Here is a 15,925-nt window from a genome sequence, read left to right on the forward strand (position 1 = left end):
GTTCATTGGTAAGGGGGAAACCAGAATTTCAGTGTATGCCACAATATTTGAACAATGAAAATGACGTTATCAATTCAACTTTCGAACTGACATTTTCTTTTAAACATTGAAGTAATGAAAGAACTTTCTGTTCATATGTTTGTTGTAAAAAAAAATTGCATGTTTGAACAGTTATCAAAAGTACCAGGATTATAATTTTATACGCCAGACGCGCGTTTCGAAAATGGGAATTAAAAAGAATAATCTTGTGTTGCGTTTCTAAAGTCGGTCAGTATATATATGGACTGCCCATGAGAGGTATTTTTTACTAAGACAGTAATAATGACTGAGACACGGACGGAAAGAATGAAGACCAGTCATAGTGATAACTATAGGTCAATGCATGCCATTCATTTAAGTGCAATTTTTAGTATATGAATAAAAATAGTGTTCTATAATTTTATAATGGACGAAAACATATGGTAAACAATTTAGCAACTTCAATATAAAATTTCCATCACTTTCAACAGAGAAACGACTCCCCACCGGTCAGTTAACATGTAAAAGTTCGTTAACGACCGATTTTCTGGTCCGTTTATTTCTGACAAAGACGGATGAATTTTTTTTACATAAGAATAAAGAATGTCGTGTGGTCCCTTTTCATTCAGAGAAGCTGTTTCTTAAACGATAAGAAAGAAAACGTTTATATAAGACGAAATATTGTTCCTGACAGAAAAGTCACAAATTTGACATAAAATTCATAAGGCGTTATGAAAAAAAAAGTAAAACCACAGAAATACTGAACTTAGAGGAAAATTAATTTGGAAAGTCCATAATCACATGGCAAAATCAAATAACAAAACGCATCAAAAACGAATGGACAAGAACTGTCATATTCCTGACTTGGTACAGGCATTTTCAACATGCAAATGTAGAAAATGGTGGATTAAATCTGATTGTATAGCGCTAACCCTCTCACTTTGATGACAGTATCATCAATTTCCGTTATATTTACATTGATGCGTTAACTAAACAGACACAATAAATAAAATAGTCAGAGTATGGGTACATCAGTCATCATCGTTTAACAATTTTATAAGGAACAATTTAACAGAACACAAAAACATCTATCTACAAACACATTCATTGATTTGCAATTGTGACGTCAGAAAATGTTATACGTCACATAGATTTGTCGTTCAATGTGCATACACACAATTTAAAAATTTACCTAGGCAATGTTAGCATACAGGGTTAAAAAATCAAAAGTATGTAAGAATAAATTTCAGAAATAGACCGAGATTTAAACTAGTCCAAAAGTTATATATAGAATTTATAAGAATCCACAAATAGTTAATTCCACTATGACGGTTTATGGAAAGAACATCATCAATATATCTGAAAGTGAAATTAAATAATCTGGCTTCTTTGATCCTCTTGTTTTTGACAAGTGTCTGGAGGAACTCCGATTCATATGAAAATAAGAAGAGGTCGGCAAGAAGAGGCGCACAGTTTGTTCCCATAGGAATGCCGACAATTTGTTGGAAAAGTCTACCTCCAAACTCAACAAATATGTTGTCGATAAGAAACTCCAGCATACTGACCACTTGTTCTTCTGTGTAGCATGTTTTACCTTTTTGTTTGTCACTATTAACGACATATGCCTTATGAAATCCCAAAGTAATAAATTTATAGCGTATGCTACCATTTTTATGTTGAAAGGCATTGTGGATTATTTCTTTTAGGCGATTTTTCAATTTCACATGGGGAATGGTGGTATACAGGGTTGAAAAATCAAAAGTTTTGATAGAACTAATTTCAGAAAAAGACCGAGATTTAAAATTGTCTAGAAGTTCTTTAGAATTTTTAAGAATCCACATGTGGTTAATATCACTTACGCGAGTAAACAGTTTCACAGTATTTCTGAAGACCCTCTTTCACTGCGGACAGAATTTTAGTCAATCTAATGGACAATTCTTTAGTGGAACATGAAGATGAGCCAGCAATATACCGTTGTGTGTACGGAATTTTATGAAGCTTTGGTATCCAATACAAACAAGGTAAGTCCTCTGATTTGGTGTTCAATGCAATTTTTATTGAAGCCATGAAGGACTTATGATTTGCTAAAATCTCATCCTTGTCAAATAATATGTCTTTGTATGTGGGATTACCTGAGTGCTCCTTCATACCCAATTCTTTTACAAGACATTCGTAGTAATACGATTTACATACAAAGACAATATTATTTGAAACTTTGTCCGCAGAAACAACAACATACTTATCATGAAGAGAGGATAGACTTTTTACGGTCTCTTTGTCTCTGAAAACGGACTTTGGTCGATCGTTCACACAGTTTTTCAACTTGTGAATGCGACGTTTTATCAGAGACCTGATAGTTTGAACCCATTTTGACAGTGTCCAGTTCAACTTCTTCTCGCTTATCCCATGCTCTGGCGTAGTCCTCAATGGAATCCATAATTTTGAAGTTATGGTTCCAATTGATGTGTGGGGTTCTCTAAATTTAGGACCATGAGAAATCACCTTTCGGAGATTTTCATGTTGAATTATGTTTAGATCCCCAGTTATAACATGACCAGAGGGGCTGTAATTATAAGGCGAGTGGGAACAGTCACATGTCTGAGGGTTTTTTAGGTACTGTTCTAAGTAAAGGTCCTGCAATGCTTGTTTATAGTTAAATATTTTAGGTGCAATGGTTTTGGTGTAACTGCAGGATACAATAGGAACAGACTGATTTTGAAAATAAATAGGAATTTTAGATTTTACCTCCTTGTGGTGTAGAACGTTGCAGATATTGATTGCATCAATTCCTCTATTGGCAAAATCAACAGGAAGGAATTTCCTCTTTTCCTCATGTAAAGGTTCCGATCTTACTGGTTTGAAAAGACGGAAAAGAGCTACATCACAAATAATATTGACTAGTCTGTATAATGCAGAAAATGTATTGATGCCTCCTTTGTCAAGTAAATAATCTCTCAAACGTTTTGGAAAATAAACTGCCAGTGAAAAGAGAATATTTCTTATGTAATGTAACCCTAGTGGATGACGAAGATGTGAAAGAAGGTCATCAAAGCTCCCAGAGGGTGATCTAGATTTGGAAGACTTTTTTACATTAGGCCGATGGTAATGTTTTTGCCCATGACTACGTTGTTGTCGTAAGGTAGTATTAAATAAAATATTAAATATTGTTAATTGCAAAGATTTGTCACAGTGAGATATATTTCTACTAGTATGCGAATCCCTGTTCAGTGGGGGTCCAGGGGAGGGTTCTGGGGGTTGGAACCCCCTTTTTTTGACGATCAATGCATTTGAATGGGGACATATAGTTGGTATATCCCCCCTTTTTTCTTCTGGGCTGGGAACCCCCTTTTAAATTGCTGCATATTATAATTATCGAATTCTATTAATAATTATTCGGAATCTTATACATATAGTTCCCAAAATTGGTCAAATCAGACAAATGGTTGAATCGTCTTTTTTTGGGTTCCAATCACCATGTACATGCAAAGTGTTAGAAACAAATTCCACAAAATTATATATATAGTCTATTACATTTACGGAGAATAAACTATATATTTCTATATGTGACTTGTAACAGAAACTTTCTTCGTTATTGCTTATCATATGTTTCGGCTATGGGAACAATCATTTAACTTCAAGGGTGAGTAGTTTGGTGGGGTTGGGTTTTTTTTAGATATTTTTAGGGGGAAAATCAACAGATGTTTCACATTTTCCGGTAGTTTTCTAAAACAGAATACCGTCGGCTGCGATAGATTGTTGATTTTTTTTTCTTTCACTGTAATCAGAATATATTTCTTTCTTTTAATAAAACTATTCACAGGAACTTGTCTCAGAATATTTTCCCCTATATATTTTCCGAGACGAGTGCCTGTGAAACTATTGTACCGTCATTCATACGCGAATAAATTGATTTGTATTTTTTAGCGGGAGAATATTAACTCCCTTTGTTTGTCTGTTTATAGGTGTCGTTCTACCGGAAGTAATGTTTGCTTGCTGTCACTATGACGATTTGATTTGCATGGCTGCTAGCTTGTTAACAACTGTAGAGTAGAGTGATTTAAATACAAGTTTAAAAGATAAGAACAAATTTTAAAGAATGGCGACTTCATTTTCAAATCCGTTTAACCTTACAGCAGCTGGTGAACTCGGCAATCATAGAGAATCAATGCTGTATAATGAATTGTTATTGAGGGTGAGTGTGAACGAGTGCTCTAAAATATACTTTATCAGTTTATTCCTCGGTTTACAGATACAAATCAACGTAATCATGTGTTTCACGCTCATAACTGATGTCCACGTTACAGCTGTTGATCACAGCATAGACAAAAAATAATGATATGATAAAAAGAAAAAGAAAATACTGGTCAGACATGTACATGTACAACAATGTAGATTGGCCAGTCCAAATTTACAGGTCTCTGCAGGCTGTCTGTCTATTTTTCAAGGAGAGGTCCTTTAAAACATTACTAATCTTAGTAAAAATAATCTTCATGTAAATGCAGTAGGTACATGTTATTTGATTCCTAAGTTCTAACCCTACTTAGTCAATTTTAGGTAAGAATATACAGGTTGGGAACAGCCCCCAATGAGGAATATCCCTGAGACAAGGGGTCATTTTACTCATGTTACTGTTGTAAATAAAATAAAAAGTTAGATTTTTAACTTAAAAAGGGGAAAAATATTATATTTGGAACATGTGGAACAACTTTTCTAAAAAGAGGGGTCCACATGTACATATTTTTATTAATTGAGAGAAGATACAAGTCTGGGAATATTAAAAAATTCTTGGACATGTTTTGACCATAAAAAACAAGATAGAGGTATAGTTCTTTGAGGAAATTTTCTTCAAGTAATATAGATATTTGCTCATTTGAACTATAAAGGTTTTTTCCTTCAAAAAAATATTTTTTATCGTTTAAAATACACCACTCATAAAACTAAAAGGGATAGTCATTACAATGATTACATTGAAGGGTTGTTCCCAACCTGATATAAGGAGGAGTTACTTATTATGATTCTTGTGTAAGCATTTACTAATCTATTGAAATCATGATGGAATTATTATTTGAGACATTAAAGGGATTTGAAGTGGATGAGTGTTTATATTTAGTGCACAAATGAAGAATTTCAATGTAAACATGGTAAATATTACTAACAATTCACAACAAACACTTGAGTTTTGTACTAATATTTAAGTTTTCAGTCTTTTTTCATCCAGTATTCAAAACCGATGATAATACCAAATCATAATTGTATACTTCAGTACAAAATGCAATGTGCATTTGTATATTGAGACTTTAATTAGTGTAAAGGTAGTATGGGTCAGCTTACATGATAAATGAATCATGGTATATAACATTTGTATAAATGCAAGCTAAATGTAATACAATTTTTATTAGCCTCTCCCCTTGATATGCAGCAATATATTTTAAAGAATTATCATGCTAAACTACCTACTTTTGAACATTAAAATTATGAACTACTAATATTGAATGAGTTTTATATTAATTTTCAGAATGAACTTGGAAGACCAAAGAACAGGGCATATACTCAGGTCCCAAAAGATGGAAGTTTTGTGTATGGTAGACCAAATGAAGAGAGATTTGGTGGGGCTGATGATGGTAATTATATTTATATTACTAACTAATTATATACATGATCATTTTACATGTACATACATGTACTTTCATTGACTGTTTAATCTTCATTTTCAGCACCTCATTATTATATTTCATGTGGTTGAGTTATAAAATTAAGAAAGAACTTTTCAAAATTAAAAAGTACAGTACTTTAACTGTTAATTGACATACATGTTAATAGAAATTTTTATTTAAGCAAATAATAGAACAGGAAGACAATTTTACATACATGTAAAAAAATGTACATCACAATAAAATTTTGAAAAATGAGAATGAGAAAAGTCAGGGAAAGAGTAATCTGTCTGATTACTTAACATTCTAGTGGTTACATATAAAGACATAGGAAGATGTGGTGTGAGTGTCAATGAGACAACTTTCCATCCAAGTAACAATTTATAAACTTAAACGATTATAGACCTTCAACACATACCATTAGCTCACAAAGAACAGCCAGCTATAAAGGGCCCCAAAAATTACAAGTGTAACGCCATTCAAACGGGAAAACCAACGGTCTAAATATAGGCACAGTCTAATCACAGTACATGTACATGTATTTCATGATTTGAAGAAAGGAGAGGGGTGAAATATAAATAACAGAATTTAATGTTGTCACATTTTAAGAACTTTGCAAGTTAAGAAACTATTCATTTATTGCTGTTTGTCATAAAAAAAAAAATATCTTCATGCATTTGTCAAATTGGATGTTTCATTTAAATTTAAGATTATTGATTTCCGAAAATGTAAATCAGAAAGTATTTTTAGAAAATTTAATTGTTTGAAAACTATTTAAAAGTTTTGTGACCTAGTTCAACTTTGACATGAAGTTGTTTCATAATATGTTTTCTATTCAGTGATCATTATCTTGGTTTTGTGTAAATATATGACTTATATTGGTAATATATATGATGTAATATTTTATTTTGTATAGCTTTACATGGATGGCCAAGAAATCTTTCAACAACAACACTACCATTTAAAAGTAAAGTTAAAAACTCAGAGAGAGATTTCATGGCTCTGAACAGAGCTGCTGTTCAAACTGGTTTGGTTACAGCCAACGAAAATTATGAATTCAGAGCTACCCATGATGTCAGACGGAAAACAGCTGGTGATGAGAAAACAAGAACGAGAACAAGACGGATACCTCCTTCTATGGTGTTTGGTATTTCAACAAGGTATAAAATTTTAAAATGTTAAAGTTATGAAATTTGAGACTGTTTTCCTATTAACTTGTTATCATTGAAATTTACTCTAACTCTTAAAGAAATTAGCTTTAATAATTATATATGTCAAATTGACTTTCATGACTTTGTATCGCTTGTTCTGTATATATATAAAACCTGTTAATTAACAGCAGTATGAGCAATAAATTTAAAGTACATTTTATTGCTGTCCCTGTCTGATGAAAAGAGTTACTGTACCAGATACATTATGTTTTATGGCTTTATTATTTTTTCAGACCTTCAACACCAATTTTTGATTTATTAGAACACAAATACCAGGATAAATGGTTACAAGACAGGCGTAAACTAGAAGTCTCAAAAAGACAAGAAGAATCAAAGGTATATAATACACAAAAAATATTGGCTAAAGATTTTGAAAATTACAGAAAAAGCAGAAATAAAAAAATGTTGTTATGTTTATAATTAGTGTACAACTGTTATTGTGTGAATTTATATGCCCAATTTAATTTATACTAGGTTACCCAAACATATTTATCATCAGCAGAATACATGTATATATAAATTTTTTTAAATTGACAGTAATTTATAAAATTTTAATTTTTCAATTTTTTGCTTCTGATAAAATGTCAACAGATATAAATGTTTGTTAAAAGCTACAATATGTAGTGTTGAGGAAATTTAGTACCGGGTCAATACTATGGACCCTAAATCTTAAGTTTTCAAATTTAATTATAAGACAAGGTTTTTAGCAGGAAGAAGGTGGTTATCAGGTATGGTAAAAAAAAATAATTGCTTTTATCATGATTTTGTTTGATGGAATTTATACACATATATCTAATGTTTTTATGTTCAGAGTGGATGCAGTTCTGGAACAGTGAGTGTTAATACATCACAGATGTGATGAACATGTGTTCCCTTTGTACGTCAATTTCAGCCTTAATAGTGTATAACATCATCATGGTGACTTACAGCAAATCTTCAAATTATAATTTAATTTAATTTTAAAAGCCATTAACTTTTTTTATTTAATTAATTCCTAGATCTTCATTTTCATCTTTGGTCTTTTTTACTCCTCTTTTTAGGTATGGGATGATATTTTTTGATATTTTTAGTATTAAATGTTTGAAATTTAGGTAAGAAGCATTTATTTTAGTTAAAAGAAATCATCAAATACCCTTCAGGAAAAGTTAAGTATTTGCAATTGCTTGGTTTAAAAATTTATATTTCTATTTTTGAATTCCTTCAAATCTAAAAAAAGTTTAAAATAATGAATATTTTTTTTAAAGACTACAATTTAGTGAAATCATGAGATTATGTGGACACTTCATTGCAAAAAATATATTTTTTTTTGGTCATAAATACATCAATTATTCTTGATACGATATTTGATTAAAAACAACACTCAGACAGACATAATCAATCAAAACATATTTCAAAGAAGGCTTTTAATTGCTCATACGGAAATTTAAATAAGTAAATGTTGTGATAAAAATCTAGGAATTAAATCCTCATAAAATTCTGATTTAAATAAACCCAATTTGTTTTCAATCAAACCTTGTATGTATGGGACATACATGTATGAAAAATTACCATTACTTACTATTTTATTTGTACTATATATAGTTCATGCCAAAAAAAGCTGTATAGTTACCATTTTGATTTTTTTCTTCAGTAAAATATTTTCAATTAGACATCAAATTTTCCAATTTTTAAAACTTCACCTTTTGGATTATTTAAATATGCACTTCATTTCAGCATAAATTCTAAGATTTTACCTTACTTTTTTGCAATTAACATATTAACAGAGGTAACAGGTAATTGGCTATATATACCTGAATTGATAAATATCAGGTGGAACTAGGGTTATCTCTCCTTTGCTGTAGTTCAGGCTTTTATAAAATTTGGAATGGTGCTTTGTTGGCTTTGAAAGGATGATATGGTAGCTTTTATAAGGAATCAATTGCTTTTTCAAAAAATATTTTAAGTTTCATTGGCAGAATCAGGAAAATTCATTTTGTTCAGATTGGGTTTATCTCCTTGAAATTAATGAAATCCTAAGACTACATCAATTCAAGGGTTCCAAATTAAAGCCTAACACTTATTGTAAATTTTCATCCTCAAATTACAAGGAAAAAACAATGGTCATGACGGCCATGATTGCTGAAGTTATATTTATATATATATATATATATATATCAACCACATGCAGACATCATTTTTACTAAGAATCAAATGGATGCCAAGGAATTTTCTTTATTTTCACATATTGAACAGATTTTATGCAAGTCAATGAAGATTTTTTTTAATTTTATTTGTCACAGTAAAAGAGACGACAAAAAGATGTATTTTTTAGCTTGATGGGAGGCAACTCTTCACTGATCTTGAATCCATAACTTCCAAAATTAATTACCTCCACCTTGTTTGTACATCTTAAACTGTTTGAATCTCTTCCCTGTGTTTGTTTGTGGTATACTATTAAAATTAAAAGTTGAACTTTTTTGGTTCATTATACTTTTGCACATGTATAAATTCGATCACTATGTTATTTAACTTATCATCACATTTTGTAATTATTTATGTTTGTAGTACTTGAAATAGTGTATATTTGTAGTGAATTCTTCACAAATTACTTATATATTTTTTTTTAAATAACTTTAACAGAAAAGACAACATTTGAAAGAATTGAGGGTAATGTGATAAATTGCACAAATAATAAGACCTGGCAAATCTAGAATGCCTATAAATGCATGAATTATTATTGTGTATTGCATAAATATGTACCTTAGGTATATTTCATACTGTGGATTTATTATTGTTCGTTGGGTACCAATTTTTCGTGGGAAAAGTTAAACCACAAATTTAAATTTTCAACGATTTACAAATTTTCTAAAAGATTGTATGCAGACTTTGGAATAATCACAAAATCAAGTATCTATGAAAATGCAAGTTTCCTAAATCCATGAAAAATTCAGACTTTGGAAAAACCACGAAATCGATTATCCATGAAAATGCAAGTTTCCTAAATTCATGAAAAATGCAGACTTTTGAAAAACCATGAAATCAAGTATCCATGAAAATGCAAGTTTCCTAAATCCATGAAAAATTGGTACCATCAAAAATAATTGAATCCACAGTATTAAAATGTATAATCATGCGGCAAAACTTTATAATTTTTTTTTTATTTCATACAAAAGCACATATCTCTTCCAAACAAAATGTTCAATTTATATTTCTACTTTGATTTTTATGAAGATCGATCTTCAAACAATTGTATGAAATATTAAGATTTTTTATTGAGTGAAAAAAAAATTGCTCCATGATTTCTTAACATGTAAAGAGGCTCTACATCTCTCAATTCCCTGGATGCATGAACTTTTTTTTTATTAAAGCAAGTGTCCAATTGCATGCTTTCAATGGACAGAGGTCGGCTTAAAAACACTTATTTTTTTATAGAATACATTACAACCTACTGTAAAAAAAAGGATAAAAAATGAAATAAATTTGATAGAACTGCCCAAAAAAAAGTATATAAAGTCCAAATGACTAAAATTTATCTACTCATATCTGACTGCTTATCTGCACATTTCAAACCAGCTTTTACGTTGATACATAATCAACTTGACTTGGTATTTGTGCTACATGTACCCACAATTTACTGAGAATTTGAGTCCCTGTTTTACAAGGGAAAAGCAGTACATATAATTAATAAACCATTTGAACTAACATGTAAAATATCCTTGAATGATTTCTATTATAAATAAATCAGTGCATGGGTTCAACTGTACAGTTGTACTGCACTTTTCATAAGAAGACCAGTAGAACAAATACAAGAAAATTTATAATATTGAATACATGTACTAAAAAAATATGTATTTTTGTTTAAAGTCCAGACAAAATTGTTAAATATTCTGTTTTTCTGGTAAATTATTCTATGATTATAATTAGATTCACTCAGTCAAGAAAAAATGCATGATCTAGCTGCTTTAATTTGTAGCTGAATATCTATATAGATTTATCCTTACAATTCCTTTGTTTCTGAACCCTGATCATACTTTTATATGTCTTTCTGTCTAGATGTTAAAAGTCTACATTTATGCTATACTGTAAACATGTTTTAAAAGTAAACAAATTATATCAAATACAAATAGTAAATAATTTTTTTCTTCATTTAAAAAACAGTAAAGGATCCTTGCTTAACCTTAAAGTTTTATGAAAATGTTATTGAAAAAAATGGTTTATAATTTTGGACAGAAAATGAAGAGGAAAAGTTAGAGTTCAAATATATATTAATGTTAATCATTGAACAAAACAAGAGAAATTGAAATTTGAACTAAGAAGATACAGTAAACATCCTGACAATAATGTACTGAAGAAAGAATGTCTCCCAATTAAAACAAAAAGTTTAAATTTAAAGACTTTAAAAAAGGGAAACATGATCATGACATACAAAAAAAGTACAATATTAAAATAGTGAAGTATATTAATACAGGGACTGACACTGAGCAGTCACTAAACACGTCATTTATTAGTGCATTCAGTATATACATAGCAAGTGACTATCTTATATAATATACTGCATTTTGTTTTATATTTATGTATTATATTTCATTTGTTATCATTCTTGATTTTCCCTTTTACTAAAACTTTTGTGTTCTAATTACAGCTCAGAAGAAATCCAAATTGTGTATATGAAACCAGAGCTTCTTTACTAAGAACCTATCAAAATCCTGTAGAAGATGCTCCTCTGTGGCAGCTTCCAAGATTCAAGGATAATGTATGTTAATTGACCAAATAGTTACTCAATCAGCAACGGATTTAGAGAGTTTTCCAGGGACCATTCCTCTTCCCCTCCTATTTTGTTGATAGTTTGGCTAATTATTTAGGGAATCACTAAATCATTAACGGAGCAGACCCTCTCTTAGGCAGTCAGTGGGACCACCCTTATGAACATTTCTGGATCTAAATGTAAATTGCCCCTGGCTACGTCCATATGTCTTTTTCTCTGTCCCATGCAATTGTCAACGTACAAATCGTGAAATTGGGTATCAAGTATAATATTGAGTCTAATTTATTTCCCATGCATCCACAGGCACTTGTCTCAGAAAAAAATTTCTTATATACCTTAGTATAACACAAGGTACTTAACTAGCATTTCAGAAAAATGTCAGGCGGTGACGAAATTCCGTTATATGCCACTTTCTAGACTGTCATAACCCCACTAAAACTTGTTATATCATAAATATAAATTGAATTATCTTTACAATGGTGTATAACACGCCTACATTTGTTGTCGGAATCATCCGTAGCTATCCTTCCAAAGTATGTCAATCACAATAATTTTTCCAACGGCTAAAAATTTGGAAATAAACATCTAGCAGTAAATGATGAACTATAAAAACTGTTATTTTTTGTCTGAATAGAACTTATCACCCAGTTAGTAAAAATGTATCAGATACAATGAAAAAAAAACCTAACAATTGTTACTTGTGGTATGTCTAATAAGTTACAAGTTTCCTTTTTTAGATACAAATTTTCCCATAATGGCACTTAAGTAGTAATTGTAAGATAAACCTACATGAAGGTTATCAGTTTTATTGTCCACATTTCTGAGTCAAAAAAGTCATTCTCAGTTAGAGATGATTGTATTCATTTACTACATATATATAAAGTGGAAAGATATGGACTGCCTTAAATCATAATGATTGAAGATCAATTTTAAATTGTCTTTCTTTGTTTATTTAAGAAGACATTAAATACATTTGCGTCTCAATTAATTTGTAAGATACAATTTTAATTTTATATTTACTGTTTTTTATAGGCAAAACCATCTCTACAGACATTCAGATCAGCTGGAGCTAGACGTTCAGCCTATGGAAATTACCAGTCAGACCAAATAGCCAGACAGGGAGACTTTGGACATGGTGTATATGAACCTGCCTGTAACTAAAGATATTATTTCTAAAATTGAGGCCACCTGTGATAACTAAAACATCTCAGACGTGATAGATTTGTTCACAATGTTATTATTTTATGTACCAACCAAAATTGTGTCTCTACTTTTAAAATAACAGTATTTTTAACTTATACTATTTTATGTTTTGTACATAAAAATTGTAAATTATTCTATTTGTAATTAAAAAATTTATATTACTCTCTTTATTGCTGTATTGTGAAGTTTTTAACATATTATGCTGATGGTTCGACTTTTTGCATCATTTTTGTCCATTTCGGATGCATAAAGTTGGGATTGTGCATTACTTTTATGAAGTTCATGCATACTTTACTTATGTACCATTTTTTGAATTAGATACATGTTATGTATGTACTTTCTATGAATTCTCTGTATATACATGTATGTGAATTTTAACTAAAAGCTGTAATATTACTGTTAATATGTATTTCATCCAAGAGTTACTAGAATTATGTAAAAGAGAAGTTTTTGTGAATTAAATACTTATTCATTGATATGATAAGCCCATTAGAATAAATATACATTCCAACTTGTGTTCTGAGAATGCCATATTGTTTTACTTCACTACAGCTAGAATGGGCTCACATAAATTGATCGTGTATATAAACACAGTATTGTTTGTAAAAAAATGTACAATGCTTATTTATTGCAACACTTTTATGTTGACTAATCAATAAATGGTGAAGAATTGAGTTATTTTGATATTTAATACAAACTGATGAGGAGTATATTATAATTGTTAATTCCTATTCATTGTCTAATTGGTGAGTGAAATACCTAATACATATGTGGTAATTTAAAAACAAAAATCCATAGCTTTTGCTGGCCTGTCACTTAGTTTAGATTAAACATATTTATTTATAGTGGATTGGGAAACAAGTTATTGCAACTTATATTAATCCCTTTCCATTTTGTGGGTGCTAGTGCTGTAGAGGCATTAGCCTGCTCTTTTTCGAATAAAAAAACAAATATGACTCTCTTAACACTGGTCAGCCATTTATCATCCTAGTCCGATGGACTGTCACTTATGTGGCAGAATGCAAGACAGGTGAAAAAATGCTTTTCTGGCAGTGTAGTTGGCAACATCAACAAAAATTGGGTTTTGTTTTCTACTTATGATAATTCAGTTCAATAGGAACCAATTGTGATAGATGGAAAATATTTTTTTTATAAAGTTGCATAACTTTCAGTACAAAATATCATTTTGAATACTATTCTGAGGCCCTGTCCCTAGCAATTTCTTGTCAATCAGATTGTCTTTTGTGCTTGTATATGTATCAATAGGGGGATACAGGAGGCCTGCCCCATTTTACAACTGCTTTTTTGTCTTGAGGATTTTTTAATAGATGTGATAGATTTATTTCAGTTTTTGTCATATCCTCTAATGGTTCGGAGTTCCCAGTGGTATAGAAAATTGACCTCATTCCCTCCCCTGAGAGGTATGACAACTATTTCACACAAAAGTTATACATTTTTCTGTGCAGTAATGTAAAAATGCAGCCAAGTCCCTTTATTGGAAGCTGTACATGCACCTTCGACCTTGTGAGTACTCTCGTGTGTTAACATTTCTTGCTATTTAAGTGAAATATTACAAAAAAATAAATATTCTGAGTGCAATGAGTCTCCAAAGAAAAAAATGATACAACATGCATTAGTTATTAATAGGGAACTTTAAAAGAATAGCTGTGTGCACAACAGTTTTTGTCGCAGAAAGCTCAACATAGGGATAGTGATCCGCCGGCGGCGGTGTTAGCTAACTTCTTAAAAGCTTTATATTTTAGAAGGTGGAAGACCTGGATGCTTCATACTTTGTATATAGATGCCTCATGTTACGAAGTTTCCGTCAGTCACATGTCCAATGTCCTTGACCTCATTTTCATGGTTCAGTGACCACTTGAAAAAAAAGTTCAAATTTTTTGTAATGTTGAATTCTCTCTTATTATAAGTAATAGGATAACTAAATTTGATATGACCTTCTGACCTTGACCTCATTATCATGGTTCAGTGGTTATAGTTAAATTTTTGTGTTTTGGTCTGTTTTTCTCATACTATATGCAATAGGTCTACTATATTTGTTGTATGGAATGATTGTAAGGTGTACATGTCTAGCCAGCAGATGTCATGTGACCTTGACCTCATTTTCATGGTTCAGTGGTCAAAGTTAAATTTTTGTGTTTTGGTCTGTTTTTCTCATACTATATGCAATAGGTCTACTATATTTGTTGTATGGAACGATTGTAAGGTGTACATGTCTAGCGGGCAGATGTCATGTGACCTTGACCTCATTTTCATGGTTCAGTGGTCAAAGTTAAGTTTTTGAGTTTTGGTCTTTTTATCTAAATACTATATGCCATAAGTCAATTATATTTGGTGTATGGAAATATTTTATGATCTTTATGTCAGTCGCTTAGGTTTTATTTGACCGTGACCTCATTTTCATGGTTCATTGCACAGTGATAAGTTTTTGTGTTTTGGTCTATTTTTCTTAAACTATCAGTAATAGGTCAACTATATATGTTGTATAGAAGCATTGTTAGCTGTACATGTCTGCCTGGCATGGTTCATCTGACCTTGACCTCATTTTCAAGGTTCATTGGTCTATGTTTAGTTATCTTGGTTAATGTTAAGTTTATGTGACAGTTGTTATAAAGCTTAGCTTTATACTTAGGACTATCAACATAATATCAATGATTAGTATAGAAGGCGAGACATTTCAGCGTGTGCACTCTTGTTTACAACAGGGATAACACACATAATTAAGAGTAAAATGTGGAAACTATAAAATGGAGGCTTGGGAGAATTTATGTTTTTTTATGAATATCCTGCCCTGGAAATAACTTCTCCTAAGGCGAGACGAAAATGAAAACTCTATCCACCAAAAAGGACAGTTCAGGGTCCCGGAAATAACTGTTTATAAAAGTGTGAAAATAAAAGCTTTTTATCAACTGGTGAAAATGATTTTTCCATCCACAAAAAATCCTAACCAAACGAAAATGCAGCAAACTGTACATACAAAAAGACAAACAACACACAGCTTACCAAAACCATCAAATTGTTTTAAAATGCATCCACGAGGCTGAACTTGTGTTTAAGCAGGGGCGGATCCAGCCATTCTA

The 15,925-nt window shown here is 30.9% G+C and overlaps 1 protein-coding gene across 4 annotated transcripts; it reads left to right on the forward strand.

The window, feature by feature from the left end:
• The first annotated feature begins 4,007 nt into the window (after positions 1-4,007).
• LOC143063831 (cilia- and flagella-associated protein 77-like) lies at positions 4,008-13,501 on the forward strand. Of its 4 annotated transcripts, none has more exons than XM_076236219.1 (7): positions 4,008-4,210; positions 5,534-5,639; positions 6,586-6,829; positions 7,114-7,216; positions 7,588-7,608; positions 11,502-11,612; positions 12,657-13,501. In XM_076236219.1, exons 1-7 carry the CDS (start codon positions 4,115-4,117, stop codon positions 12,783-12,785), a joined length of 810 nt encoding a protein of 269 aa, XP_076092334.1. In that variant the 5' UTR covers positions 4,008-4,114; the 3' UTR covers positions 12,786-13,501. The 4 variants fall into 4 exon arrangements, with proteins under 4 accessions (XP_076092334.1, XP_076092333.1, XP_076092332.1 ...); XM_076236218.1 differs by lacking the exon at positions 7,588-7,608 and adding an exon at positions 7,692-7,712; XM_076236217.1 differs by lacking the exon at positions 7,588-7,608 and adding an exon at positions 9,500-9,526.
• The last annotated feature ends 2,424 nt before the right edge of the window (positions 13,502-15,925 follow it).

Source organism: Mytilus galloprovincialis, chromosome 2, assembly GCF_965363235.1.
Source record: "Mytilus galloprovincialis chromosome 2, xbMytGall1.hap1.1, whole genome shotgun sequence".
In the NCBI taxonomy this organism is placed as follows: domain Eukaryota; kingdom Metazoa; phylum Mollusca; class Bivalvia; order Mytilida; family Mytilidae; genus Mytilus; species Mytilus galloprovincialis.